Below are 26,793 nucleotides of genomic sequence, written 5' to 3'. Positions count from 1 at the left end.
TGTGTTTAAAAAATAATGAGAATTACGTTTCGAGGGTTTCATTCCAAGATGGTCTAATGTGCTTGTCATGCACTTTTCAGTGGGTTGAGAGCTGGTCAGTTGATAATGCCATTAGGGGTGGATATCTGCAAGATTAGAGGCAAAAGTGGAAGTTAAATATATTCCTTTTGGTGCAAAGCTGCTTGAAAGTGGGGATTGGCGTGGGGGAGAATTTGCTGGATGGTTGAGCTTTAATTTATTGCTATCCTATCTATTTGATTTACGATGCCAATGAATGCCGCAAAAAGCATTCAAAATCACCTTGGTAAATTAGCTGAGTTTAAATTCCTAGAGGTCGTATTGGAGCTTGTCAGTGCCCTTGTCAGGCTGCAGTTTGGATACTATCTTCATTTAGGGTATCATGGAGGTCACTCAGAACCCTAGAGGCTGAACATTGGACAAAACATGCTATGACAGTGTGTCAGAGGATAAGTTGATTAGGTCTGACTCTTCAGCTTCAAAATGATGCCTCGTACTGTATCGTATTTCTGAGATGCTAGGGCACAAGTGCACGAATTCTGGAATGTGAAGAGCTAATTAAGTTGACGTAGATTTTCACAATAGTACATTACAAAAAACAGCCATTTGATTGCTGTGATTGCACCACCTCTTTCAAAGAACTGATCCGTTTAATCCCATATTCCAGTTTTTCTCCTCCCAAATTAGCTTCTTCAAAATACATGCATAAATGCTTTTTGAAAGTTTCTATTGAAGCAAACTTTCTCAGTGATATGTGGCAGATGTTATAAATCCAGTATGAAAACTTTCTTCTTTTCCCTTCTATCTAGTTCATTTACTATTTATTATAAATCTATAAACTCTTACTGAACCACTTGTCAGCGGGAATGGTTCTTGCCACTTAGTCTATAAAGACACTGCTGCATTTGGATTATCTCCATTGGATCTTCCACCATCCATTCCTGCTTAAGGAAAAACCAAATTTCATCTTCTTCAATCACCCCACACTTGTAAGGTCACTCATCTTTAGTAGCATGCTGATAAAAGTCTCGTGTACATTACTCATGACCTCACCATCCGAATGTGCCAAGAATTGTGGAGACAAAGCTCTGGTTGAGACCCAACAGTGACCTCTATGACTTTAGTGTAACTTCCTTGTTTTTGTACTCTATTCCGGAGCATTGAGGTCCTACCGTCTTTTAAGGCATGGTGATCCGCCGGGGAAACCGCTTACCATCACGTGCTTACTGATTAACAACCTCTCTATTGCAATCTTCAATGTATTTAACAGCAAAGCCTGTACAGTCCACAGATCCGCTATCCTCTGAGAGAAGAAATTGCAGCTCATTTCTAGCCTTAAATGGATGATTCCTTACTCTGAGGTTATTCCTGTTGGATCTCAACCCACCCACAAAAGAACCAATCTCTCAACATCTACTTTGTCAAACTCCCTAAGGATCATTTATGATCCAATAAAGTTATCTCTCATCCCTCTTAACTACGTGAGTACAGGCCTAACCTAATCAAACTCTCCTCATTGATCCTGGGCATGGGGGTATTTAATGTGAACTTTCTCTGGACTGCCTGCAATGCCAGTTTATTTTCCCTTACATAAGGGAACCAAACTGTTTATACTATTCCAGGTATGGTCTAACTCGTGCCTTCTACAGCTCGAGTAAGACTTCTTTTATTTTTATTCTTCTTTCCGTTTGAAACATTCCAATTGTCCTCACTTACCCACTGAATTTGGATGTTAGCTTTTTGTGATTCATGGACAAGGACTTGGAAATCCCTCTGTGCTGTAGCTTGATGCAGTTTTTCTTAAGTTAAACAAAAAATATCAGCTCCTCTAATCTTCATAGTGCACAATCTCATGTTTTCCTACACTGTATTCTATCTGCTTACTTTTGTCTACACACACTCATTGGTGTCATCTTCACCACTTGCCTTTCCACCCAATGTTGTGTCATCCACAAACTTACTATAGTATGTTAATTTTCCTCATCAAAGTCTTTGTTATACATTGCAAATACTTGTCGTCCCAGCACTGATCCTTGGGGCACTCCATCACTACCTATTGCTGTCATCTTGAAGAAAATGCCCTCTTTATATCATCTCTCAGTTTTCTATTAGCCATTCCTCTATCCATGCTAATATACTGCCTCAACACTTAAGTGGGCTAATGTGTGATACCTTATCAAATGCCTTTTGGAAGTCCAAATATATTACATCTACTGGTTCTCCTTTTACCTATCCTGTTGTTACCTTTCCAAAGAATTTTAATAAATTTGTCAGGCATGATTTTTCCTTTGTGAAGCTGATTCTAAATGCTCTGCAATTTTATACTAGATTCTAACATTTTCCCAATGATCGATATTATCCTCCAAAGCCTGTAGTTACTGTTTTGTCTCTTTCCTTTTTTGAACAAGGGTGTTAGATTTGCTGTTTTCCATTGCTCTGGGACTTTTCCATATTCTAAATATTCTTGAAGATCACTACAGTGCATCCAATATCTCTGTAGCTACATCCTTCAATATTTTAATGTAACCCATCAGGGTCAAAGAACTTATCAGCCTTTAGCCCGATTAGTTTCCCTAATACAATATCCATCCCTGGGTGGGGGGGGGGGGGGGGGGGAAATATCTATTTCGCTCCCTACCCCTTCCCCAAAAACTCCTCCTAGCACCTTGATTATTTTGTATGTTTGGAATAACATTAGTATCTTCTACTGTGAAGACTCTTGCAAAGTATTTATTCAACTCCTCTGCCATTTCATGGTTCCCTCCTGATATTTGTCCATCCTCATTCTGGAAGGGACCATAGTTCCTTTGGCCTCTATCTTTTGTTTAAAGAGGCCCTTATAGTCTGTCTTGATATTACTGACTGATTTACTCTCAAAGTTTTTTTCTCTCTTATTGGCTCTTAAAACTTTTCCAATCCTCTGGATTACCATGAATTTTTCCCACATCTTTTTTTTCTTTTAATTTGAAACTATCCCCAACCATAGTTAACTGTGATAGGTTTTTCCTTTTTCTAGAATTCTCCTTCCTCATCTTTATTGTGAGTCATGAGCTATTTTCTTAAACATCTGCCATTATTCACCAACCTTCTTTTCAACTAAACCCTTTTTCCCAATCCTCTCCAGCTAACTCTGTCATCATTCCTTTGTAATAATCTTTTATTCAAGTTGAATGGAGATGTTTCCAACCAAAACGTCTCACGTGTTGATCTGAATGCTAAATTCTACCATGCCATGGTTATTGTTCCCTCTGGGATATTTTACTCTGGGATCTTGATTTAAAGCTGTTTCTTTACATATCACCAGATCCAAAATGGCCTGATTCCTGGTTGGATCTACAACACGTTGTTCTAGGAAGCTATGCCAAATGCACTCAATGAATGTGCCCTTGTGGCTACCTCTGCCAAATTGATTTTACCAATCTCTTTAAAGATTACAGTCACACATGCCTCATTACCTCCTGATTTATTTTCCGTCAGAAACTGTAGCTACTGTTGGGTAACCAATAGACGACACCCATCTGTGTCTTCATCTTCCAATCCAAGTTCACTTGATATCATACCTATTCCATCTCTTGTTTACAAAATGACGCAGGATTCATGTTCTCGAGCAGTGTGAAAATACTCAAAGAAAATGATTGACAGAAGTTGCTGATATCATAATACATTAAAAGTAAAAATTAAAAGTTTAAAAATAGTAAACTGGCAAATTTAAGTTAAAAGGTGTTTGGTGGTGCACATCGAAAACTCACTTTGCACACGGGTCAGTTTAGATCATCAATGTGTATTGCAGCACAGCGGAGTGGATAACAGCAAATTAATAAGTGAATAGAGCACTGACCACCATTAAATAAATATATTCTAAAGCAACAGACACCAACAAATTAATGAAGGGATATGATTGAGGAAATAAAATGCTTCCAAGTCAGTAAAGTAATGGGCACGCAAATAATTAATAAGTAACATGCAACAGTGAATTTATAGCAGTTAGTAAGTTAATGTAGAGGTGGGAATCAGTGAATTAATAAGTTCATAAAGTAGCAAGTACAACAACAAAATTTACAAATTGTTGGATTGTCAGCGACTGAAAATGAAGTCTTAAAAGGAAAGAAAGCAGATAAATCAAACAATAAGAAGCATTAAAAAAAATCAAATGAATAAGTTGCAAATGTGAATTATTTTCATAGAACAGTGGACATCAATTAACTAACAAATTGATACTTCATTGAAGGCCACCAGGTAAATGAAGGAGTTGACCTGTCGTGCACCAGTGAATCAACTGTTAATGGAACGAATGGAGAAACACCTTTTTTATTTACGATGCTATCTGCATTGTCAACTACTTGTAGCTTTGTGTGATATTGGCTTAGAACTACAGGCTGGAAGTGAGCACAGAAAAGGCAGGAGAACATGGACGTGGGAAGGCTTAAATGATACAAATAACACTGAGGCAGGAAGTGAGGAGAAGGGAAGCTTAAGGAGCAGTGGACGCAAAGTTTCAAATGAGGAAAGGGAGAGGAATTCCGAGTCGGGCAGGCAATGAGTGCAAAATATTTTCTTAAGTTGCAGCCAAATAAAAATGGAAAGTATGCTTTATGAAAGGATGGGAGTAAAAATGATTTATTTCTTTTTGTTCATCTTCACTTTGCAAATGCAGATCTAGCTAGTTAGATCAAATAAGCACTATCTCTTTATATGGCTCAGTGTCAAAATTAGCCAGGTAACTGGAAGTAAAGTATCTTGGGATGTTTTTCTTCATGAAATGTGTTACATTATTCTCCTTAAAAATGACATGTGTAACCTCTTAAGCTGTTCAAGTAGTTTAAAAACCACGAAGGGTAAATGGACGAAAATTGTTAATGTGACAATGAAATATGCAATATTTCCCTGTTATTAATGGCTCAATGGCTTTGTCAGAAAGTGAGCTTTCCAAACTAGTATCTTTTACTAACATATATAGTACAGATTGTACCGAACAGAAAAAATTCTCATAGCTGTCCATATTGTTATTCTGTAGTGTTTCGACTCTTAAAATGTGATGATAGCTTTCTTTAACCATTCGCAAACCCCTGATCTAAACCCAATCGTATCCATTTGTGACAAGTAACATTCACTGCACTCAAGTGCCAGGTAAAGACCATTTAACCATCACCACTTGATAGTCAACAAAATTACCTTCGCTGAACCTCCCACTATCAGCTTCCTGGGAGTTATCATTGACCAGGAACTGAACTGAACCAACCATATATATGTTGTGCCAACAAGAGCAAGTCAGACACTAGGAATCTTGCAGCAAGTAACTCACCAGCTAACTCTCCAAAGCTTATCGACCATCTACAAAGCACAAGTCAGGAGTGAGATGGAGACTTACCTGGATAGATGCAGCTCCAACAACACTCGAGAAGCTTGACACCATCCAGGACAAAGTAGTCCAGTTGATTGGCATCTTGTCCGCCACCTTCCATTTTCCCCTTTCTTCACCATTTAATACATTAGTAGTTGCAGTGTGCACCAGTGACACGATATGCTGCAGTAATTCACCAAGGCTTCTCCAACATCACCTTCCAAACCTGTGATCTCCATCAACTGGGAGGGTAAAGGTGGCAGATACATGGGCTCACCACTTCCTGCGAGTTGCTCTCCAAGCCTCTCACCAGCCTTACTTGTAAATATATCACCATTCCTTCAGTGTTGCTGGGTCAAAATCATAACCTCCCTGATGCCACTGTGGTGCATCTGCATCAATGAATGCCAGCAGTTTAAGAAGACAGCTCAATATCACCACCTCAAGGGCACCACATCAAATAAAATAAATAAACCTTTCTAAAGCACTTGTTAGGTTTCAGCTGGTCACTTCAGTGCATAGCCCTTTAGGAAGGTTATCAAGTTTTAGAAATGGTGCAGATGAGCCTCTCTAGAGCAGAGATGAAAGCTTTCAGTCATTTGGAGAAACTAAAGAAATTTTGGATCATTCCCCTTAAATCAGAGAAGATTAAAGGAAGAATTGTTAGAAAAATTCAAAACCATTTGGCAAAACTATAGTCTATAGCTTAAGGGTCAATAGGAGTCACATGTTATTTACGAAAAGAGCCAAAGGTGAAGTGAGGCATTGATGTTATGCAGTAATGGCTTGAAAGTAAGATGGAAGCAAATTCAGTGATGAGCTTTGAAAAGGAACTTGGCTAAATACATAAAAGGAATCAGTGATAGCAATTTTACAATATCAAGAGGCAATGGTTGAATACTGTCTTGTAGGAGATGGTCATTGCTCGGCACTTATGGCAGATGTCACTTGTCAGCCCAAACCCAGATGTTGTCCAGGTCTTGTGACATTTGGTCGTATAAACTCCAACATCTGAGAAGGTACAAATGGTACTGAACTTTTTGAAATTATTAGTCCTGAACATTGTACAATCATTGAACATTCCCACTTCTGACTTTCCTGTGGCTCCATACATGTAGATGAGTGAGATCCTAAACAAATATTTCTTCTTTTTTACCATGGAAAAAGACTTGGGAGCTAGGAAACTCTGGAAAATAAGTAGTGATGTCTTGAACAGAGTCCACATTACAGAAGAGGAGGTGCTTAAAATGCATAAAAATAGACAAAAATGTCCAGTAATGAAACAAACTGCCAGAGGAAGTGGTGGAGACAGTTTCAATTACAACATTAAAAAATTACAACATTTAAACAATTAAAAAATCTGGATTGGCACACGAATAGAAAGAGTTTAAAGGGATATTGGCCAAGTGTTGGTAACTGGGACTAGATCAGTTTTCAGGATATGTGGTCGGAGTGGACAGGTTGGACCAAAGGGTGCTGTCTAACTCTGACTGTAGAGGACATTGTGGGGTGGTAGGGCAATTAGGGAAGGGCAATAAATATGGATATGGGCTAAACACCAGGCGAATGGGACAAGTTCAGTTTAGGAAACCTGGTCGAGTTGGGCCAAAAGGTCTGTTTCTTGCTGTATGCCTCTGACACTCTGAATGCATTTCCTGGATTTAGGGCAAGAGTAAGGAACTGGTTTAATTGCATGGCTCTGGCACAGACACACTTGCTGGAAGGGCCTCCCTCAATGTTCCAATCTCTGATTTTCTGTCCTGCAAAGTAATTTGCATCTTTGGGAAAGGAATAAATGGTGAGGATAGTCCCAAACAGGTGGATGAAGGTAAAACAGTTGATGTGATGTGTGTGGATTTCAGTAAGGCATTGGATAAGGTTCCCCAGAGTAGGCTATTGCACAAAATATGGAGGCATGGGTTTGAGGGTGGTTTAATGGTTTGGATCAGAAATTGGCTAGCTGAAAGAAGACGGAGATGGTGGTTGATGGGAAACATTCATCCTGGAGTTCAGTTACTAGTGGAGTACCGCAAGGATCTGTTTTGGATCCGCTGCTGTTTTGTCCTTTTTATAAATGACCTGGTTGAGGGCGTAGAAGGATGGATTACTAAATTTGTGGATGACACCATGGTCGGTAGTGTTGCGGATAGTGACTTTTATTTCTGTAATAATCAGCTGCAGAGCTGGGCTGAGAGGTGGCAAATGAAGTTTAATGTGGAAAAGTGAGAGGTGATTCACTTTTGGAAGGAGTAACAGGAATGCAGAATACTAGACTAATGGTAAGATTCTTGGTAGTGTAGATGAGCAGAGAGATCTTGGTGTCCAGGTTCATAGATCCTTGAAAGTTGTCACTCACATTGATAGGGCTGTTAAGAAGGCATACGGTGTGTTAACTTTTATTGGTAGAGGGATTGAGTTTCAGAACCATGAGATCATGCTGCAGCTGTACAAAACACTGTTGCGGCCACACTTGGAGTATTGCGTACTGTTCTGGTCACCGCATTATAGGAAGGATGTAGAAGCCTTGGACAGGGTTCCGAGGAGATTTACTAGGATGCTGCCTGGTATGGAGGGAAGGTCCCATGAGGAAAGGCTGAGGGACTTGAGGCTGTTTTCGTTGGAGAGAAGATGTTTGAGAGGTGACTTAATTGAGACATAGAAGATGATCAGAGGGTTAGATATGTAGGACAGTGAGAGCCTTTTTCCTTGGATGGCGATGGCTAGCACAAGGGGACCTAGCTTTAAATTGAGGGGTGATAGATATAGGACAGATGTCAGAAGTAGTTTCTTTATTCAGAGAGTAGTTGTGGCATGGAACACGCTGCCTGCAACAGTAGTAGACTTGCCAACTTTAAGGGTATTTTAAACTGTTGTTGGATAGGCATATGGCTGAGAATGGAATAGTGTAGATTAGATGGGCTTCAAATTGGTTCCACAGGTCAGCATAACATCGAGGGCCGAAGGGTCTGTACTGCGCTGTAATGTTCTAATGGGGCACTGTGGAAGAAAGAATGGTCATCCATAGTGGCGATTAATGAATGGGAGAAAGGAATATTACTCAGGAACAAAGAGTACAAGTAGAAATAATGGCTTAGAAGCCAGCTAGATTCAAACCAGATCTGGTAACCATTTTTAAAAATACTAAAATTGATACAGAAAACTCATTGGATTCTATTGAGATCTCTGTGATGGGAATGCATGTCTTTGGGTAAGAATGTAGGATGTCTGAATTAGCTACAATTTAAAGAGGTATAATTATCAAAAACAGCTGGAAGAACATTAGAGAAATTGAGCCTCAGTGTGATAAAAGCATGGATTAAAGGCTCAACAGCAGTGAGAATTCCAATACATCTGGAATCCCATGTGGCTTGCAGGTTGGTTGAGCAACTACTCCCCATCGCTTCCGTTTTAGTTAGAGCCACCTTTTGAGGTAAGGCAGAAGCAGGAACTCGTGACTTGTAAGGGCTGAATGAACAATGTAAATACCTTAACCATACAGACACAGATTAACAGTAAAGCAGTTTGTGTTTAATAGAGCTTTGATATTCAGTTGGAAAAAAAAGAAATAGAACAACAGTAATTATTGTTTTACAGTACAAGATTAATAGCTGGCAACTCTGTGGTTGTAATTCTACCCAGTAGAAAATAATCGATGCAATTGGAAGACACTATCAAAGAATCAGGCAGTCAAACACCTGACTTCCATTCTGCAGCAGCTGGTCTGCTTTGTACTCTGGTTCTCCTGGTTTGCCATGACTTGCAGTTCCTTGTCTAAGTCTATGATAATGTACCTGCCCATGGCACAGTTGTGTATGAAGCACGCCATAAGTATTTTGTAGACAAGCTCTGAAACATATATTGTAAGATTTCCCTTTCTCCTTACTAGAATAAGCATTGGCCTCAACACCACAAAACACATTTTTTTTTTAAACTACTGATTAAGTACTCTTGTCTTGATGGGAGCTAGGGTATCACTAACAATGTCAGTTATGCACATAATTTTCTCATCACTGCCAGGAGAGAATAGGGCAAACAAGTGTAGTAATTTATCCCTGGAGAGACCCCCCCACCTCTTTCTCCCCCCCCGCCCCCCCCTTTGCCCCTTCCCTCCTCCCCCCCCTCCTCCCCCCCTCCTCCCCCTCCTCTCCTCTCCCCCCTCCTCTCCTCTCCCCCCTCCCCTCCTCTCCCCCCTCCCCTCCTCTCCCCCCTCCCCTCCTCTCCCCCCTCCCCTCCTCTCCCCCCTCCCCTCCTCTCCCCCCTCCCCTCCTCTCCCCCCTCCACTTTCAGTCATTAGCCTCAGTTTGCCAGTAAGTAAGGACCTTAAATGGTCAATAAATATCCAATTAAAAGCCTCAACATTTCCATCTCTCTGATCATCTGCATGTATGGTGGATGAGAAAGGTGACTATTTCCCGAATGGGAAAGCATGGCAACTTTCCTCTTGAGTCTGGGTGGGGGCCTCCAGTTGTCCCAATTCAAGGCTCAGATGGCGAGAAGGATGCTTGTCTTTGACAGTCACCCCCTGCCTCCTCTTCCTCCCTATGAACCCCACTCGACCAGAGGAACAACAAAAATTTACCTTCTCACTACTGTCCACTGAGGAATAAATTTTGCCTGGCCGTAGCTCTGGTTACCCGAGTTACCAATATCGATGGCTGTAATAGGGCAAAAAACTCACTTACCTGAGCTATCTCAACGAGCTGAATGGAGGGTGATTTTTGTGAGTTGGCCTCACAACAGCAAAACATGTTAGTCATCACCTAGCATGCTGAGCCCGACACTTAGAAAAGGCATGGAAAAATTCTGCTCATTCTAATCCTTGTGCTGTACTTAATGAGTTGGAAACCTGTTAACGAACTGCTACATTTTTGGCTACATTAAATAAAATTCAGTCTTATGTGATGAGGATAGTAGCCAGTGCACATGGAAAATTAGTGTTTCATGGATTTTGAATTACCTTTTACAAAGTGCATCAGCAAATTTTTGTTGTAACAGAAGTGAGTCAAACAGTCAGGGCAGGCAGGGACAAGCTAGGACTAATAAACTAAACTGCATTTATTTCAATGCAAGGGGCCTAACAGGGAAGGTAGATGAACTCAGGGCATGGTTAGGAACATGGGACTGGGATATCATAGCAATTACAGAAACATGGCTCAGGGATGGGCAGGACTGGCAGCTTAATGTTCCATGATACAAATGCTACAGGAAGGATAGAAAGGGAGGCAAGAGAGGAGGGGGAGTGGCAATTTTGATAAGGGATAGCATTACAGCTCTGCTGAGGGAGGATATTCCCAGAAATACATCCAGGGAAGTTATTTGGGTGGAATGGAGAAATAAGAAAGGGATGATCACCTTATTGGGATTGTATTATAAACCCCCTAATAGTCAGAGGGAAATTGAGAAACAAACGTGTAAGGAGATCTCTGCTATCTGTAAGAATATTAGGGTAGTTATGGTCGGGGATTTTAACTTTCCAAACATTGACTGGGACTGCCATAGTGTTAAAGGTTTAGATGGAGAGGAATTTGTTAAGTGTGTACAAGACAATTTTCTGATTCAGTATGTGGCTGTACCTACTAGAGAAGGTGCAAAACTTGACCTACTCTTAGGAAATAAGGCAGGGCAGGGGACTGAGGTGTCAGTGGGGGAGTACTTTAGGGCCAGCAACCATAATTCTATTCATTTTAAAATAGTGATAGAAAAGGATAGACCAGATCTAAAAGTTGAAGTTCTAAATTGGAGAAAGGCCAATTTTGACGGTATTAGGCAAGAAATTTTGAAAGCTGATTGGAGGCAGATGTTCGCAGGTAAAGGGACAGCTGGAAAATGGGACACCTTCAGAAATGCGATAACAAGAATCCAGTGAAAGTATATTCCTGTCAGGGTGAAAGGGAAGGCTGGTAGGTATAGGGAATGCTGGATGACTAAAGAAATTGAGGGTTTGGTTAAGAAAAAGAAGGAAGCATATGTCAGGTATAGACAGGATTCCTGAAGGGCTCATGCCCGAAACGGCGATTCTCCTGTTCCTTGGATGCTGCCTGACCTGCTACGCTTTCCCAGCAACACATTTTCAGCTCTGATCTTCAGCATCTGCAGTCCTCACTTTCTCCTATGTCAGGTATAGACAGAGCGAGTGAATCCTTAGAGTATAAAGGAAGTAGGAGTATACTTAAGAGCGAAATCAGGAGGACAAAACAGGGACATGAGATAGCTTTGGCAAATAGAATTAAGGAGAATTCAAAGGACTTTTACAAATATATTAAGGACAAAAGGGTAACTAGGGAGAGAATAGGGTCCCTCAAAGATCAGCAAGGTGGCCTTTGTGTGAGCCACAGAAAATGGGGGAGATACTAAATGAATATTTTGCATCAGTATTTACTGTGGAAAAGGATATGGAAGATATAGACTGTAGGGAAATAGATGGTGACATCTTGCGAAATGTCCAGATTACAGAGGAGGAAGTGCTGGATGTCTTGAAACGGTTAAAGGTGGATAAATCCCAGGACCTGATCGGGTGTACCCGAGAACTCTCTGGGAAGATAGAGAAGTGATTGCTGGGCCTCTTGCTGAGATATTTGTATCATCGATAGTCACAGGTGAGGTGCCGGAAGACTGGAGGTTGGCAAACGTGGTGCCACTGTTTAAGAAGGGCGGTAAAGACAAGCCAGGGAACTATAGACCAGTGAGCCTGACCTCAGTGGTGGCAAGTTGTTGGAGGGAATCCTGAGGGACAGGACTTATGTGCATTTGGAAAGGCAAGGGCTGATTTGCGATAGTCAATATGGCATTGTGCGTGGGAAATCATGTCTCACAAACTTGATTGAGTTTTTTTGAAGAAATAACAAAGCAGATTGATGGCAGAGCAGTAGATGTGATCTATATGCACATCAGTAAGGCGTTCGACAAGGTTCCCCATGGGAGATTGATTAGCAAGGTTAGATTTCATGCAATACAGGGAGAACTAGCCATTTGGATACAGAACTGGCTCAAAGGTAGAAGACAGAGGATGGTGGTGGAGGGTTGTTTTTCAGACTGGAGGCCTATGACCAGTGGAGTGCCACAAGGATCGGTGCTGGGTGCTCTACTTTTTGTCATTTACATAAATGATTTGGATGCGAGCATAAGAGGTACAGTTAGTAAGTTAGCAGATGACACCAAAATTGGAGGTGTAGTGGACAGCGAAGAGGGTTACCTCAGATTACGACAGGATCTGGACCAGATGGGCCAATGGGCTGAGAAGTGGCAGATGGAGTTTAATTCAGATAAATGCGAGGTGCTGCATTTTGGGAAAGCAAATCTTAGCAGGACTTATACACTTAATGGTAAGGTCCTAGGGAGTGTTGCTGAACTAAGAGACCTTGGAGTACAGGTTCATAGCTCCTTGAAAGTGGAGTCGCAGGTAGATAGGATAGTGAAGAAGATTGTTTGGTATGCTTTCCTTTATTGGTCAGAGTATTGAGTACAGAAGTTAGGAGGTCATGTTGCGGCTGTACAGGACATTTGTTCGGTCACTGTTGGAATATTGCGTGCAATTCTGGTCTCCTTCCTATCGGAAAGATGTTGTGAAACTTGAAAGGGTTCAGAAAAGATTTACAAGGATGTTGCCAGGGTTGGAGGATTTGAGCTATGGGGAGAGGCTTAACAGGCTGGGGCTGTTTTCCCTGGAGCTTCGGAGACTGAGGGGTGACCTTAGAGGTTGACAAAATCATGAGGGGCATGGATAGGATAAATAGACCAAATCTTTTCCCTGGGGTCGGGGAGTCCACAACTAGAGGGCATAGGTTTAGGGTGAGAGGGGAAAGATATAAAAGAGACTTAAGGGGCAACTTTTTCATGCAGAGATTGGTACGTGTATGGAATGAGCTGCCAGAAGAAATGGTGGAGGCTGGTACAATTGCAACATTTAAGAGGCATTTGGATGGGTTTCTGAATAGGAAGGGTTTGGAGGGATATGGGCTGGGTGCTGGCAGGTGGAACTAGATTGGGTTGGGATATCTGGTTGGCATGGACGGGTTGGACCGAAGGGTCTATTTCCATCCCTGTACATCTCTATGACAATAAAGAACTCTCCCTATATGCAGGTTCAAGTCTTCAATTTCTCTGTCTTGAAAATATGGATTGTAGGGTTATCTGTTAACGAACTGTTCTGAACTGAATTTAAAAATATTTCAACTACCCTGAAGGTACAATTTGCTGTGTTTTCTTTATATTATTATGTGGTTCTTAAAAATATCAGAATTAAGAGCAGGAGTAGGCCATTTGGCACCTCCTAGCCTTCTCTGCCGTTTGTTCAGATTATGGCTGATCTAACGATGGCCTTAACTCCATTTATTGCCACCTCCCCACAAGTTGCAGTTTCCTTGTGGATTCAAAATCTTTCCAACTCCGCTTTGAATATATATATATATATTTGACCCAGCACTCACCTCTGTTTAGTTAGAGAATTCCAAACCTTAATGGATCTCTGAGAAAATGAATTCCTCTTCATGAAGTTAATTCATGGCATGTGGGTGTTGTTGGCTGGCCAATCCTTTGTTGCCCTTGGGAAGGTGGTGGGTGAGCTGCTGCCTTAAACTGCTGAAATCCATTTGGTATCAGTACGCCCACAATGCTGTTTAGGAGTGATTCCAGGATCTTGACCCAGCGTCACTGAAAGAGCTTGCATTCATTTTGTTCTCACCCAAAACACAATCTTCCTTTAACCAAAGTACAAGAACGTGAATAGCTCTTATGTTTTATGCTTTTTCATAATTTTGTATAGAAGCAGCACTGATTGTGTTCATGACTTCAACAACATTAATTTATGTGTACAAAAACGAAAAACACAAAAGAGAAGTACAGCACAGGAACAGGCCCTTCGGCCCTCCAAACCTGTGCCAATCATCATGCCCTAAGTAAACTAAAACAGCAAACCTTCTGCCCTTATTTGGTCCATATCCCTCTGTTCACCAATGTGCCTACTTCCACCACCTCTTCTGGCAGTGCATTCCAGGCTCCTACCACTCTCTGTTAAAAACATCCCTCTCGTATCCCCCTTAAATTCTTCCCCTCTCACCTTGAACCTGTGGTCCCTTTTTGAAACTTCAACCTTGAGAAAAGCCACTGACTATCCACCCTATCTATGTAGACCTCTGTCATGTCTCCTCTCAGCTGTCATCTTTCCAGTGAAAACAGTTACCCTTTCCTCATAGCTAATGCCGTCAAGACTGGGCAACATCCTTCACGGCACACTCTCTCCAAAGCTTTCATGTCCTTCTGGTAGTGTGGCAATGAAAACTGCACGCAGTATTCCAAGTGTGGCCTAATAAGGGTTTTATATAGCTGCAACATGGTTTGCCAACTTTTGTAGTCCATGCCTGGCCGATAAAGACAAACATGCCATCATGCCTTTAGCTACCTGTGTTGCCACTTCTAGGGAACTGTGGGCCTGCACACCCAGATCTCTCTGTATGTTGACATTCCTAAATGTCTTATTAAAGTCCCTATAAACTATATACACAACCCTTCCCTCATCAATTATCTTTGTCACCAATCACCTTCTCCCTCTCCTTCATCCACCTAATGCTTTTCCAGCTACCTCCTCCCAACCCCACTCCCCTCTCATTTATTTCTCAGCCCTGACCCACAAGCCTCATTCCTGATGAAGGGCTTACGCCCAAAACATCTATTCTCCAGCTCCTTGGATGCTGCCTGACCTATTAAGCTGTTCCAGCACCACATTGTCGACTCTGATCTCCAGCATCTGCAGTCCTCTCTTTCTCCTTCAAAAACTTGTCAGGTTGGTGAGACGTGACCTTGCCTGTACGAAACCATGCTGCCTGTCACTAATGAGTTCTTTTTCTTCCAAATGTGTAAACACTGTTCGAAACATGGACTGATGATGTACCGGTCTCCCCATAAATACTTGATTTAGCTAATTTTGAAACAATTTTATTAATAAAATCATCTGCATTCCCTGATTAATCACTCACCCAAACACACACCTTCCTCTCAAAAGTATGAGATCAATCTAAGATAAATTATGTCTTTGGAATGGCTTTAGATTGAACCATAGTCTGCAGCTCACCGTGTTTTGGAAGAACCATATGCATCCAGCATCTCCTACATGGCATAAAATCAGTAATTCACCATGTGATGTGACCTCGCATCCACTGGGTCACCATGCTTGCCCACTTCACTGTTGCAGGAATGTCTTCCTTTAGCAGTAACTTGCTGTCAACATTTAAAAGTGCTTTAGAAACCAAGGTCAGTGACATGAATTATTACTGTTACACAAGCAGCCAGTCAGCTATTTTGTAACTAACCTCGTCATTGTATCTAGGGAATGCAGAAGGAATCACTGATATGAAGGGCATTACTTTTACTATAGGTAATGGTGGCTGCATTTGATATATAATTGATTTACTGCTAACTAGTATTGCTGAATGCAATTTATTTCCTAAACTGTGTATGAAATGTCAAAATTATAAGACTCATCAGTGATGCCTGTGTTGGTGCCAATGTTATATTTTGTATTCATTGATGGAAATCAATAGTGAATAGTCTATTTGGATGCTATTATGGTTTTGGCATAAATGGGTGAAAAAATGCCCCACACTATATAACCAAAATATCACATAACTAGAATCACACGATACTTACAAACACAATCTGACTTTGCATTTGACAAATAAAATCACTGCAGATATTAGAAATTTCAAATGGTGACAGAATACGCTGCAAAGATCCAGCACCAATGGAGAGAAAACCAAAGTAATGCTCAGATTGGTGGTCTTGCATCAGTCCTGGAAACAAATTGAAGATTTTGCAGGTTTTAACTAACTAGAGAGTTAGAAAGTGAAATATAGGAGGAAAGAATAAGAGGGCAGGTCTGTTAGGGTGGTGGACAGTTACATTAAAGCATGGAATCTGTGGTGTTAATAATGGTTGAACTGTCGTCATTGCTCATGTCTCAATACTTTTCTGAAACTGACAGTAATTTCTAGTAGGAGAAAGTGTGGACTGCAGATGCTGGAGACCAGAGTTGAAAAATGTGGTGCTGGAAAAACACAGCAGGCCAAAAGTTGCAAGTAAACTATGTTTCTCCTGCACTTTATTGATTAGTACCAGTATGGATAGATGGGAGTATACCCTTGGATAGCTGTAAGGGGCGCCTCAAGATTTCAGAAGATATGTTTGTAGGTTTGTAATTCTTGTGACATTACAACATGGAACGTATATGGCCTTGTTTATATTTTCAGTTCCATGTAAAAATGAACCCCACCAAGCCCTTTCCTCCAGCTTTCACTTTCTTCCCATGTCCACACGTTCTGTTCCATAATTTATCCTGACCTTCTCAACTTTCCATTTCATTCTCTCTGTTCCTCATTAATAATTTATCAAAAACGACAGTGTCCTCGTCCAGTCAACCTTAAACTTGACGCTGTTAGCAAAATTATTCCCTGCCCATCACCTTTATATCTTGTGCTTACTCATGCCCTAATGAGTCTATTGGTTTAAATAATTTCTGCAGGTTTTGTAAAAGCTGATCAAATTAAGTAATCTTTTGCATCAGTGTAAATTTTGTGTATTAGCCCACGAAGCCCAGCTTAGCTCTTTGGGTAAGCAACTTGGCTAGTCCCACTCTGTTCTGCCCTCTTCTCCATTGCCTACAGTTTTCTTCTGTTTTTGTGCTGTAGGTCCAATTCCTTTTTTGAAAGCTGTGATTAAAGCTGCCTAAGCCATTCTTTCAGACAGAGCATCTAAGATCTTAATGTTACGCTGTGTGTGAAAAGTACTTTCCTCATGTTGCCTTTGGATTTTTGACATCATTTTAATTCTGTCTCCCATGATTCTCAATACTATCACCAATGGAAATAGTTTCTCTTAATGTATTCTGTCCAGACACTTCATGATAATGCGCACTTCTATCAGATCTTCAGTCTACCTTTGCTTCTCTCATGAGGACCATTCTGGCTTCTCCAGTCTGTTGTCATGACAGAAGTCTCTCCTTCCTGGAAACATTCTTATAAATCTCCTTTCACCTCTGCAAAGTTTGCACATCCTTCCTAAAGTGAGTGCCTGGAATTGGACACAATACTGGATAGTATCGTGCAATAATATTTAAAAGATTTCTTATAACTTCCTCACTTTCTTACTTCTGCACACTTAATTCTAAAGTTCAGGACCCCTTATGTTTTTAATCATTTATCACAACCTGTCCAGCCATCTTCAACTGTCTGTGTACATATGCCCTAGTTCTTTGATTCTGGCATACCCTTTAGAATTGTGTCTTTAGTTTATATTGCCTCTCCTCATTCTCCCTGCCAAAATGCATCACTTCACACTTCTCTGCATTAAATTTCATCAGTCATCCATGTGCCAATTCTACTAGTTGGGCCCGGTCGTCTTGTTCGAATACAGTTCACGATAATTCAAACTTCTGTGATAAATGCATACATTGAAATTGTGCCCTATATGCCCAAGACCAGTTTATTTTTTTTATATATCAAGAAAACATCCTTCCAGTTTGAGAGACAACTGTCCACCACTGATTGCTCTTTCCAACATTGTATTAATACTGTCACTCTTCCGTTTATTATATGGGCAGGGAGAGTTTGGACTCTTCACTGCTAAGAGCAAATTGGAAAACCAATTAAAAGCCCACGCCTCAGCCAGAAAGCACTGAGGACTGGTTAAATGTGCACCTCCTAGTATTTCTGACTCTCATTGGGAGGAGATCCTGTCCTCTGGAACTATCAGATAGCACCAACAGTCCCTGCAGTGGCACAGTTGTAGGAACTGCTGGGACTGACATGCGATTTTTGATCCCAGCTTAACACTGGGGATTTTTAACCAACTTGGTCAAAACAGGCAAAGTGGTGGGTGGGTGGATTTTAATGCACACTAAGTTGGGAAGTAACGGGAGCTGCTATCTTCTTGGGACCTCACCTCCAATGATGGCAGGAACCTGCTTTCCTTTGTTTTAAGCAATTTCAAAAATTGTAAAGCCCACTCCTACTTGCCAGCCCATATCAAGTGTCTTATGGCATTGGTGTAGAGTAATATTGGGGTCAGTTGAGCTTTTGGATATAGTGAGCTTACCACCCTCCCTAACTTACATGGTATCTTGCCCAAAACATACCCAGAAGAGGCATGTATTATCCACCTCCTCACCTTTGTCAATTTTTAACCTATCCAGTAACTCTTGTCATGAAGAGAGTAGAAAAGCTAGCAAGAGAAGCGCAGAGAATCTGGAACAAGGTAACAATGTAACATTTGGTCGAAATAGCTAGAGTAGCTGGGTTGCCATGAGACACAACAAATTCAAATTGGCCCAATCAGTTGAAATTATGCCCCAAGATACCAAACTCCAATCAAGTTTGAACTTAGTATTTTGGTAATATTAAAACCAATGAAACGATTCAATGTCTTGGTATAAAACTGAATATTTTTGACTAGTTGAGAGAGAACTACCAAAAACCAACAGATGTAGGCAGCTAGTTTAAGACCTCTGTGAGAGGTAACTATCTGTGGAAGAAGTCTGCGCAGCAGAACAACCAGGCCAACCTGGAGAGCGAATCTACAGAGGAAACTTGGTAAAGCTGACTGGTTTTGAAATGGGTTTTTTTTTTGTAAATTGTATTACAAAATATCTTTTTATTGGACTAGTTTTGTGGAGGGGGAAGTAAAAGATAAGTTTAAAGAAAGGAGTTGTAAATAGTTGTTAGTTAATATTCTCTGTTAGACTTAAAAACACAAAGTTGTTAATTTTTACTTTAAACAGCGACTTTTGAGAGAGTTCTTTGCCTCTCAAATTTTAACAGATTACAGCACTGGGTGAATCTTTTGTGTTGCAGGTTTAAATTAGCAGAGATGTCATAGCATTCTCATGTCCTCCATTCACTATGACTCCGGTAGCATTTTCTTCCTTAGTAAAAGCAGATGTAAAATACTCATAACATTTCAGCCACCTCTCTACTTTCATGTGTAGAACCCTTTTTAGGTCCCTAATGATCTCCACCCCTCTCATTATCATGCTTTTATAGTTGATCAGCCTCTGCAAGACTTTTCGATTCTGTTTTATGTTTGCTGTCATCCTCCTACTCTCTAATTGCCTCTTATTTTGATTTGATCTTCACTTTGAACTTCCCATTTCAAACCTGGCTCTCACTTGTATAATCAAGATGACACTTGCCATGCTCTTTCTTTATCTGCTTTGTCTTACTCTATCTCTGTGACCATCCAGGGAGCCCTGGTTTTGCTTGCCCTACATTTTTTTTGTCCTCACTCAGGAAAAGGACATTAACTACACCTGAGCCATCTGGTGTTTAAATATAGCCCATTGCTCATTTAGTTTTGCCTGACAATCTTTCATTCTGAGGACAGGCCTGTTCTCAGTCCATGAAAACTGGGTTATCATAGATCTTTACACCATTCCCTTTATTCTTGCTAACCTGGCTGGCTTCCAGTATGCTAAGACTTCCATATTAGATTTTGTTTAATATCACTGTGAAGCATTTTGTGATGTTTTGCAATATTGAAGGCATATAAAATGGCAAATTGTTGTTGTCTTAAAAATTGAGAATTTCTCACTTCCATCTCCAGTGGAGCAGTAGCTCCCTAGGATATGTTTCCAACTGTGGAGTAAAGTGAACACCTGAAAAGCTAATGTCAACAACCAGAGAATGTGATTTTATTAAATTGTTAGCAAAATGCAATTTTTCTCTTAAATAGGGTTACAATATCCCAATATGTTTATAATGCTCCATAAAATGAACAGATGGGGAATGCAGATCCATCCTCTGATTTCATTTCAAGCTGTGTGTAAATAGCAAGACAGTGAAAGCAATTAAGTTTTCTTCGCAATCCTATGCATATTGTCTATTTTCTCATTTGCAAAAGTTTATCCTAAACATTGCTTTATTTCTGTATAATTTTCTTTGTTAAAATTCACAGGATGGTGACAACTGGGAAATCATTGAAGGATTAAAAATTGGTCAGACTAATGTGCAGAAACCAGATAAACATGAGGGGTTCATGTTGAAAAAACGCAAGTGGCCCTTAAAAGGTTGGCATAAAGTAAGTATTAGATAAATTCCTTCTCAAGGAAGGCAATTGTACTGGTCATTGCCTAAAATTACAAATTAATTTTGAATAGATTATCGCTGTATGATTAATGCCCTACTTCTAACTGCAGTCTGTGAAGATTTACATTATTTATTTGTAATTGCTATGTCATCTCAGCAATGGTCTATCATGGATTTTTGCCTGTTATACTATCATGAGCTGAGTTTGCAACTTGCATCCGAGATGGGAAAATGGATTTCATAACGTCAGAATGTTGAATTATTTGCTGGTGTGGTGTATATGATCTTCTAGTGAAAAAGATATTTTAAGTAAATCTGTTCTCTAACATCCTCCCTGTCTCCATGGTCCTTGCATAAAGCAATCCCTTGACCCAAAGTAATGTTTTTTTGTCTCTCTATACTTCCCTGTTTCACAATTTAGAAAAATGAAAATATAAAATTAAGAGGAGTAGCAGCAAAATCAGTTGAAGTACAGTAAAGAAAGTGATCATGAATATTGCAAAAACAATAAGAAAAAAAAGACTATTCAGTCCTCTTTGCCAGCATTCCCATTCTTTAAAAAAAAGAGACTTGACAAACAATTCAGGTCTTTTTCAATGTATAATTTCAGTTACATCGTATTATAAACTTATGCGATAAATTCTGTGTCCTACGATCTTATACTCTACAACCACAGCGCTCTGAAAGCTAGTGCTTCCAAGTAAACCTATTGGACTATATCCTGGTGCTGTATGATTTGTAACTTTATTCAGTCTTCTGTTTCAGTGTATTCTGTACAAAGATGTAATCCTGCTTCAGCGTTTGCCATCTTTAATCACAGCGCAAAAAAATTAGTGTCCAAATCAATTTGCAGTTTGGTCCAGTTTTTCAGATTCATGTTCCTTCTTTCCTATCTCTTAGAATTCACATGGTAAATGAAAATGTTTAAATATTTCCTGTTCATTTTAGCCGCAGACCTTTTCAGCCTGTCACGATGACGACCTCCAACTGTTTCTTAAATAATTCAAGCAGTTTTATCTCCGCTATTCCATCTCAAAGTCTATTCCACTGTTGATCATGTTATACTCATAAACTTGCCATTTATTCAATTAGACCTGGTTCTCTTGTCGTCTTGTGTTTCATTTGAATTAATTTTCTGGATGTCTACAACCACTCGATCATCTATCATGTCTACGTTTGGGCGGAAAAGCCCACTTTCTTAAAGTTTTCTTCATTTATTTGAGAAAGAATGATCTCAATTTGGTCCCTGCTGAAGCAGTGTAACCATTTTAGTGAGTTGGGAGCCATTGGATGCTGAAGTGGACTTTGCTGTGGTTTGTTGACTGAGCCACAACATCAATCTCACGCTTTTGGTTCCACAACCAATCAGAGGGCGGGTGGAATAATGTTCTTGCTTTGCCAAAGGTAGGGTTTCTAATTAAAGGACCGCACTGTAGCTTACAAGGACTTAGCTGCATCTGGGTTTTCAGGCTATAGCTAGCACAGGAATGGTGACCTGGGAGCGCTACTTTCTGGGTTTTCTCATTTATTTGGAGGCCCTACTGTGGGATGAGAGAGGGAAAATAATTTCTCTAACCAAGTAGATATACAAGTGATTGAGGACATCAGCAGCAGAAATGTACTCCTTCTGATCTGGAATCTATGCACCAAGAGGATCCAGGAGGGCAGGAAAGCTGTGTGACAATAAGACTTCTGAGTGTCAATCCCTGCAGTTTAACATTTCCAAACTTCTCTGCACAGCACTTATCGTGCAACAAATTCAACAGTTCTACTTGTGGCTTTCCCAAGGATCTTGCATCGGAAAACTTGATACTCAAATTCACTCTCATCCTATTAACCTCCTGCTCCCAGGCCTCAAAAAATACTCCCCAAATGGCGTTTCCATCTCCATGCAAGACTTCAGTAATTCATCCCTCTCTGTTTTTACTCTTTGCAGTAGAGGAGAGTTCATAGCCTCAGGCAAAGGCAAGGACACAGGATAGGAATGCCCCATAAGTGACCATTGGTGATGTATACCCATGTGCTCCATTCCGAAGCAGGCCTGGATTCAGAAGGCTGTGGGTGTCAGCACCGACTGGGTCTTCGCTTCTTGAGGCACTGCATTGACAGTGTTAATCCTCTTCCTGCAAACTCTGTTAGGTTTTCTTTGAATTGGTTCTTTGTATCCATTCCTGCTTCCCTGTGGAACAGCACATGACTGAGAACAAAGCAGCTTTTCTTGCGGTGATGAACTACTCATGTCTTGTATGGAGAATGGAATGATGTTTGTGGAGGATGACTGAAGCCTGGCTGCAGGAGGTTGACAGGATGAGACTGAATTTGAGTATCAAGAAAAGACTGAGTGTTGAATTGTCTGCCACTTCAACACATCACCCTGTTCCCTGGCCAACATTCTGTCTGAGGCTTGCTGCAGTGCTCCAGTGAAGCTCAGCGCAAACTGGAAGAACAGCACCTCCATTCCCATTTGGGAACCCTGCAGCCTTCTGGACTCAATATCAAGTTCAACAGTTTTTGGGCTTGAACTCTCCATGTCCTTACCCCAAGTTTCACACACCCGGTCTTGTGATCACATAGTGTGCTATTACACATAGCCTATTCTTAGTGACCAGTAGTCCCCATTAGCAGCTATTCACCCTCCTAGCAGATTGTTACCCATTTCTTTGTGTGTCCAATGGCTCTCTCTCTTTAGGCTGTATCCCCACCTATCGTTTACTCCTTATCTTCCTCACCCAACCCTATCTTCTGCATAAAAACTAACATTTTTCTAGCTACCATCAGTTCTGAGGAAGGGTCACTCGACCGGAAATGTTAAGTGATTTCTCTCCAAAGATGCTGCCAGACCTGGTGAGCTTTTCCAGCAGTTTGTTTTCGTTTCTGACTTACAGCATCTACACTTCTTTTGTTTGTTTTTCTTGCCGCTGGTATTGTTCATGTTGCTTCCTTTTTGTTTTGCTCCTTGTTATGGAATGTAGACAGAGCAGAATGAAGTGCCCCCCCCATGCCAGGTTGAAGACTGGCAACAGGGAAGGTGAGGGCAAGGCGGGTGAAATTGCTTCAGTGATTCTTTCTTTTCTTTCTTTTTCTCTCTCAAGGAGGAGTGCTGTTACAGCAACCCCTCCACTCGCATCTACTTAGTTTAATTGATCGAAGGCTTTATAGTGTCACTGAAGAAGTACCCCTTGCTGTGCATTCAGTTCAGTGGCTTGGTGAATTGCTGATAACATGGGAAATACGTCTGTGTAACCTTTCGTGATGAAAAACTCCTTAGTCAATGTTTTCTATTCCCTTGAGGGTCCTTTTGAAATAATGAGCCACCATTTGTTCATGTGTGAATGTAGATGGTGGTGAGCCTGGGCAGCTGGCCATGATGGAAAAACCCACGCAGGATCACAGACCTCCTCGCTCCCACTGAGCAAGTGACCAGCAGAATTAATGTTAAAACTTAAGTATAGTATGACATATAGATTAAAGTTTAAGATATTTATCATAAAATGGAGAATGGTGAATTTGTTGAAAAACATCACCATTGGTTAAGCCAGAGCTTAATTACTGACAAATGCACAGGATTGCTCTGCTCATCTTAAAATCTGCCTTACCTAAACCTGCAATAAGAAGGAATGTGTCCATCACATACTGACATTCATGGTTCTTATGACAGAAGCTTTACCCCACTTCACATTTCCGAATCTTGTCCAAATAAAGACTTAGACATTGAAGAACAAACCAGAGAGAATATTCTATTGTAAATTCATAAAACTCATTAGCCTGTGTAAACTGATCCTCACTGAGCTAATTATTTGGAGCTCAGCCAGGCATTTATAACAACACCATATTTGTTCTTTGGCCTTTTGTTTTCTGGTATTTATATTTATTTAGATAAGATTTAGATGTTTGAAATTGAATCAAGCTTCTTTTATTGAAGGTATGAATGCTAGTGACCAATTGAAACTTTTATAAGGTTGTGAGAACAACATTTTGTTTTCTCTGAAGTAGATTTCTGAATTATTCTTCATCTTGAAATGCTTATGAAAAATAATGTTTCATTGTTGTATGGGTCATGGATTCTGTACAGAGGGTCCACTGGGACAAAGGGACATGGAACCATAGAGGGGATGTTGGTAATAACTTTTAAACATATCCCTTAAAACCTATCCAAATCCAGCTTATGGTTCACAGTTCGTCTGTGGGCCAGCGAACCACAAGTCCTGGAGAAGCTATCCATTGAAGCTGTGGAGCGTTATGAGATACCTTCTTATGCATTAAAATTGGCCAATTTGAGATTGAGTGCAGGCGTGCTAGCTCCACTTTTTATGCCAATCTAAGTGAAAGTTGGTGGTTTGAGCAACAAGGAAAGGAGTGCCAGAATAAAGTCCCACCCTATTTCTAGAGACCTACAGAGGTAGCTTACTCTGTGGAAATCCAGCCCATTATGTTGAGTTTTTATTTTGTCAGTAAAACAACTTGGAAACCATGCCACCCAAACATGGAACGTATGTCCGGAGGAATTGTCTTTAGTTAGTCCTCAAAATATTTACAGTTGATTTCTAGTTTTTGAGTTTACTGAGCTGTCCCCTTTTTATTATCATTTATATTCACTTATAGTGCAGGAACAAAATATATATTTAAAAACTTAAGTTGTTTTTTACTTAAATGTTTAGAAATGAATTGTATTGTTTAATTGTTTTATACCATCCTGTTGATTTTTATTTGGGACTTCTAACTTTACAGTTTGTAAAATTAATCATAATTAAATTGTAGGTTAATTTATTAATCAAAATATGTCCTGTTACAGCGCTTCTTTATCCTTGATAATGGAATGCTAAAGTACTCCAAGGCACCATTTGATGTGAGTAACAAGACAACATGATCAGATTTGGGCACACCAAGTACCAGTTGACCAGTCAGATTTATGTAGTAACTACCTACTATTCTTTAAATTTTACTTCAAAAGGTGGATCATGTATAGGTAATAATGGAGTTTTATTTGATAAGCAATCATTCAGGTTTATTGCAATTTATGATGAAATGGAGAACAGAATAAAATTTACAGCTTTTGAATAATTAAAATTGTAAACTCTTATTCCAAACAATAATTATGGATTTCATATGTGTTTGTCATGGACTAGAGACATTGTATGTTAGTATTCCTAATGTGTTAGGACATAATGGCAATGAAATGAAATTTGCTGAGAAAGGGGAGTTGGACATTTTTTGCATTCTCTGTGGCCACATCTGGAAAATAGAATGTGACAAGTCAATAACAAGATTTTACAGCCTGTCACAAGTTAGAAGGAGGACACTAGAATAAGTGCCAAGGCCACCTTCTGATCATGGAGAACTGTAATCTTTCCTGCCTAAAATGAAACTTACAGTAGAGGCAATTTGAATGTAAAGATTCATTATGAACCCTAATTATGAACTCAACAGAAAATTCAATAATTTAAGGAATAGAAAGCTGTGTTAAATACTGAGATATTTAGGTCTAACCATCAAAGGTGTCAATTTTAAGCTTAACCTAAAGGACAGAACGGATAATGTAAGTTATTAACTGGGAGTTCAGAATTGCAGACTTTGAGGAAGAAAATGCTACATCAAAAATAGAAACCAAGGATATGCAAGTTTGGAATATGAGAGGAACATAGTGAATGATTTAAAGGTTACTAATATAGGTGGGGGAGGTGATGGCCTAGTGCTATTATCACTACTATTGAATAGCACGGTGGCTCAGTTGTTAGCATTGCTGCCTCACAGCACCAGGATCCCAGGTTCGATTCTAGCCTCTGGCGACTGTGCAAACTCCACACAGACATTCTCGTGTCTGCATGGCTTTCCTCTGGGTGCTCCTGTTTCCTCCCACAGTCCAAAGATGTGCAGTTCAGGTGAATTGGCCATGCTAAATTGCCCAAGTGTTAGATGCATTAGTCAGAGGGAAATGGGTCTAGGTGTGTTACTCTTCAGAGGGTCAATGTGGACTTGGGCCAAAGGGCCTGTTTCAAAAGGGCAGCACGGTGGCTCAGTGGTTAGCACTGCTGCCTTAGCACCAGGTCCCAGCTTTGATTTCAGCCTCTAGTGACTGTGTGGAGTTTGCATGTTCTCCCAGTGTCTGTGAGGGTCTGTTTCCATGCTGTACGTCTGTACGATTTAGACTCTGTCACAGCAATTTGGTTCACTCTTAATTGCCCTCTGGGATGATTTGTGGATCAGTAAGCTACAAGTCCTCCTTATGAAGATCTGGGGACTTGTGGCAAATTAGGAGAGCTGTCTCAGAGTGTGGTGGAACAATGATATCCTGTTTGAAGTGAGTTGTCCTCCGAGTCCCGAACATGACTGAGCTATGATTGATGCTGTGAAGTCTCATGGTGTCAG

The 26,793-nt window shown here is 40.4% G+C and overlaps 1 protein-coding gene across 3 annotated transcripts in view; it reads left to right on the top strand.

The window, feature by feature from the left end:
- Nucleotides 1-26,793, top strand: part of osbpl6 (oxysterol binding protein-like 6) — a 170,288-nt gene that overhangs the window by 66,305 nt on the left and 77,190 nt on the right. For all 3 annotated transcript variants that reach the window (XM_072579124.1, XM_072579125.1, XM_072579126.1), the window contains exons 3-4: nt 20,297-20,419; nt 25,220-25,273. In XM_072579124.1, coding sequence (XP_072435225.1) covers nt 20,297-20,419; nt 25,220-25,273 — 177 coding nt within the window. The remainder of the gene's footprint in view (nt 1-20,296; nt 20,420-25,219; nt 25,274-26,793) is intronic.

This window comes from Chiloscyllium punctatum, chromosome 10 (assembly GCF_047496795.1).
Source record: "Chiloscyllium punctatum isolate Juve2018m chromosome 10, sChiPun1.3, whole genome shotgun sequence".
NCBI lineage: Eukaryota > Metazoa > Chordata > Chondrichthyes > Orectolobiformes > Hemiscylliidae > Chiloscyllium > Chiloscyllium punctatum.
The sequence above is the reverse complement of the archived record's forward strand: the minus strand, read 5'-3'. Positions and strand labels throughout refer to the sequence as shown.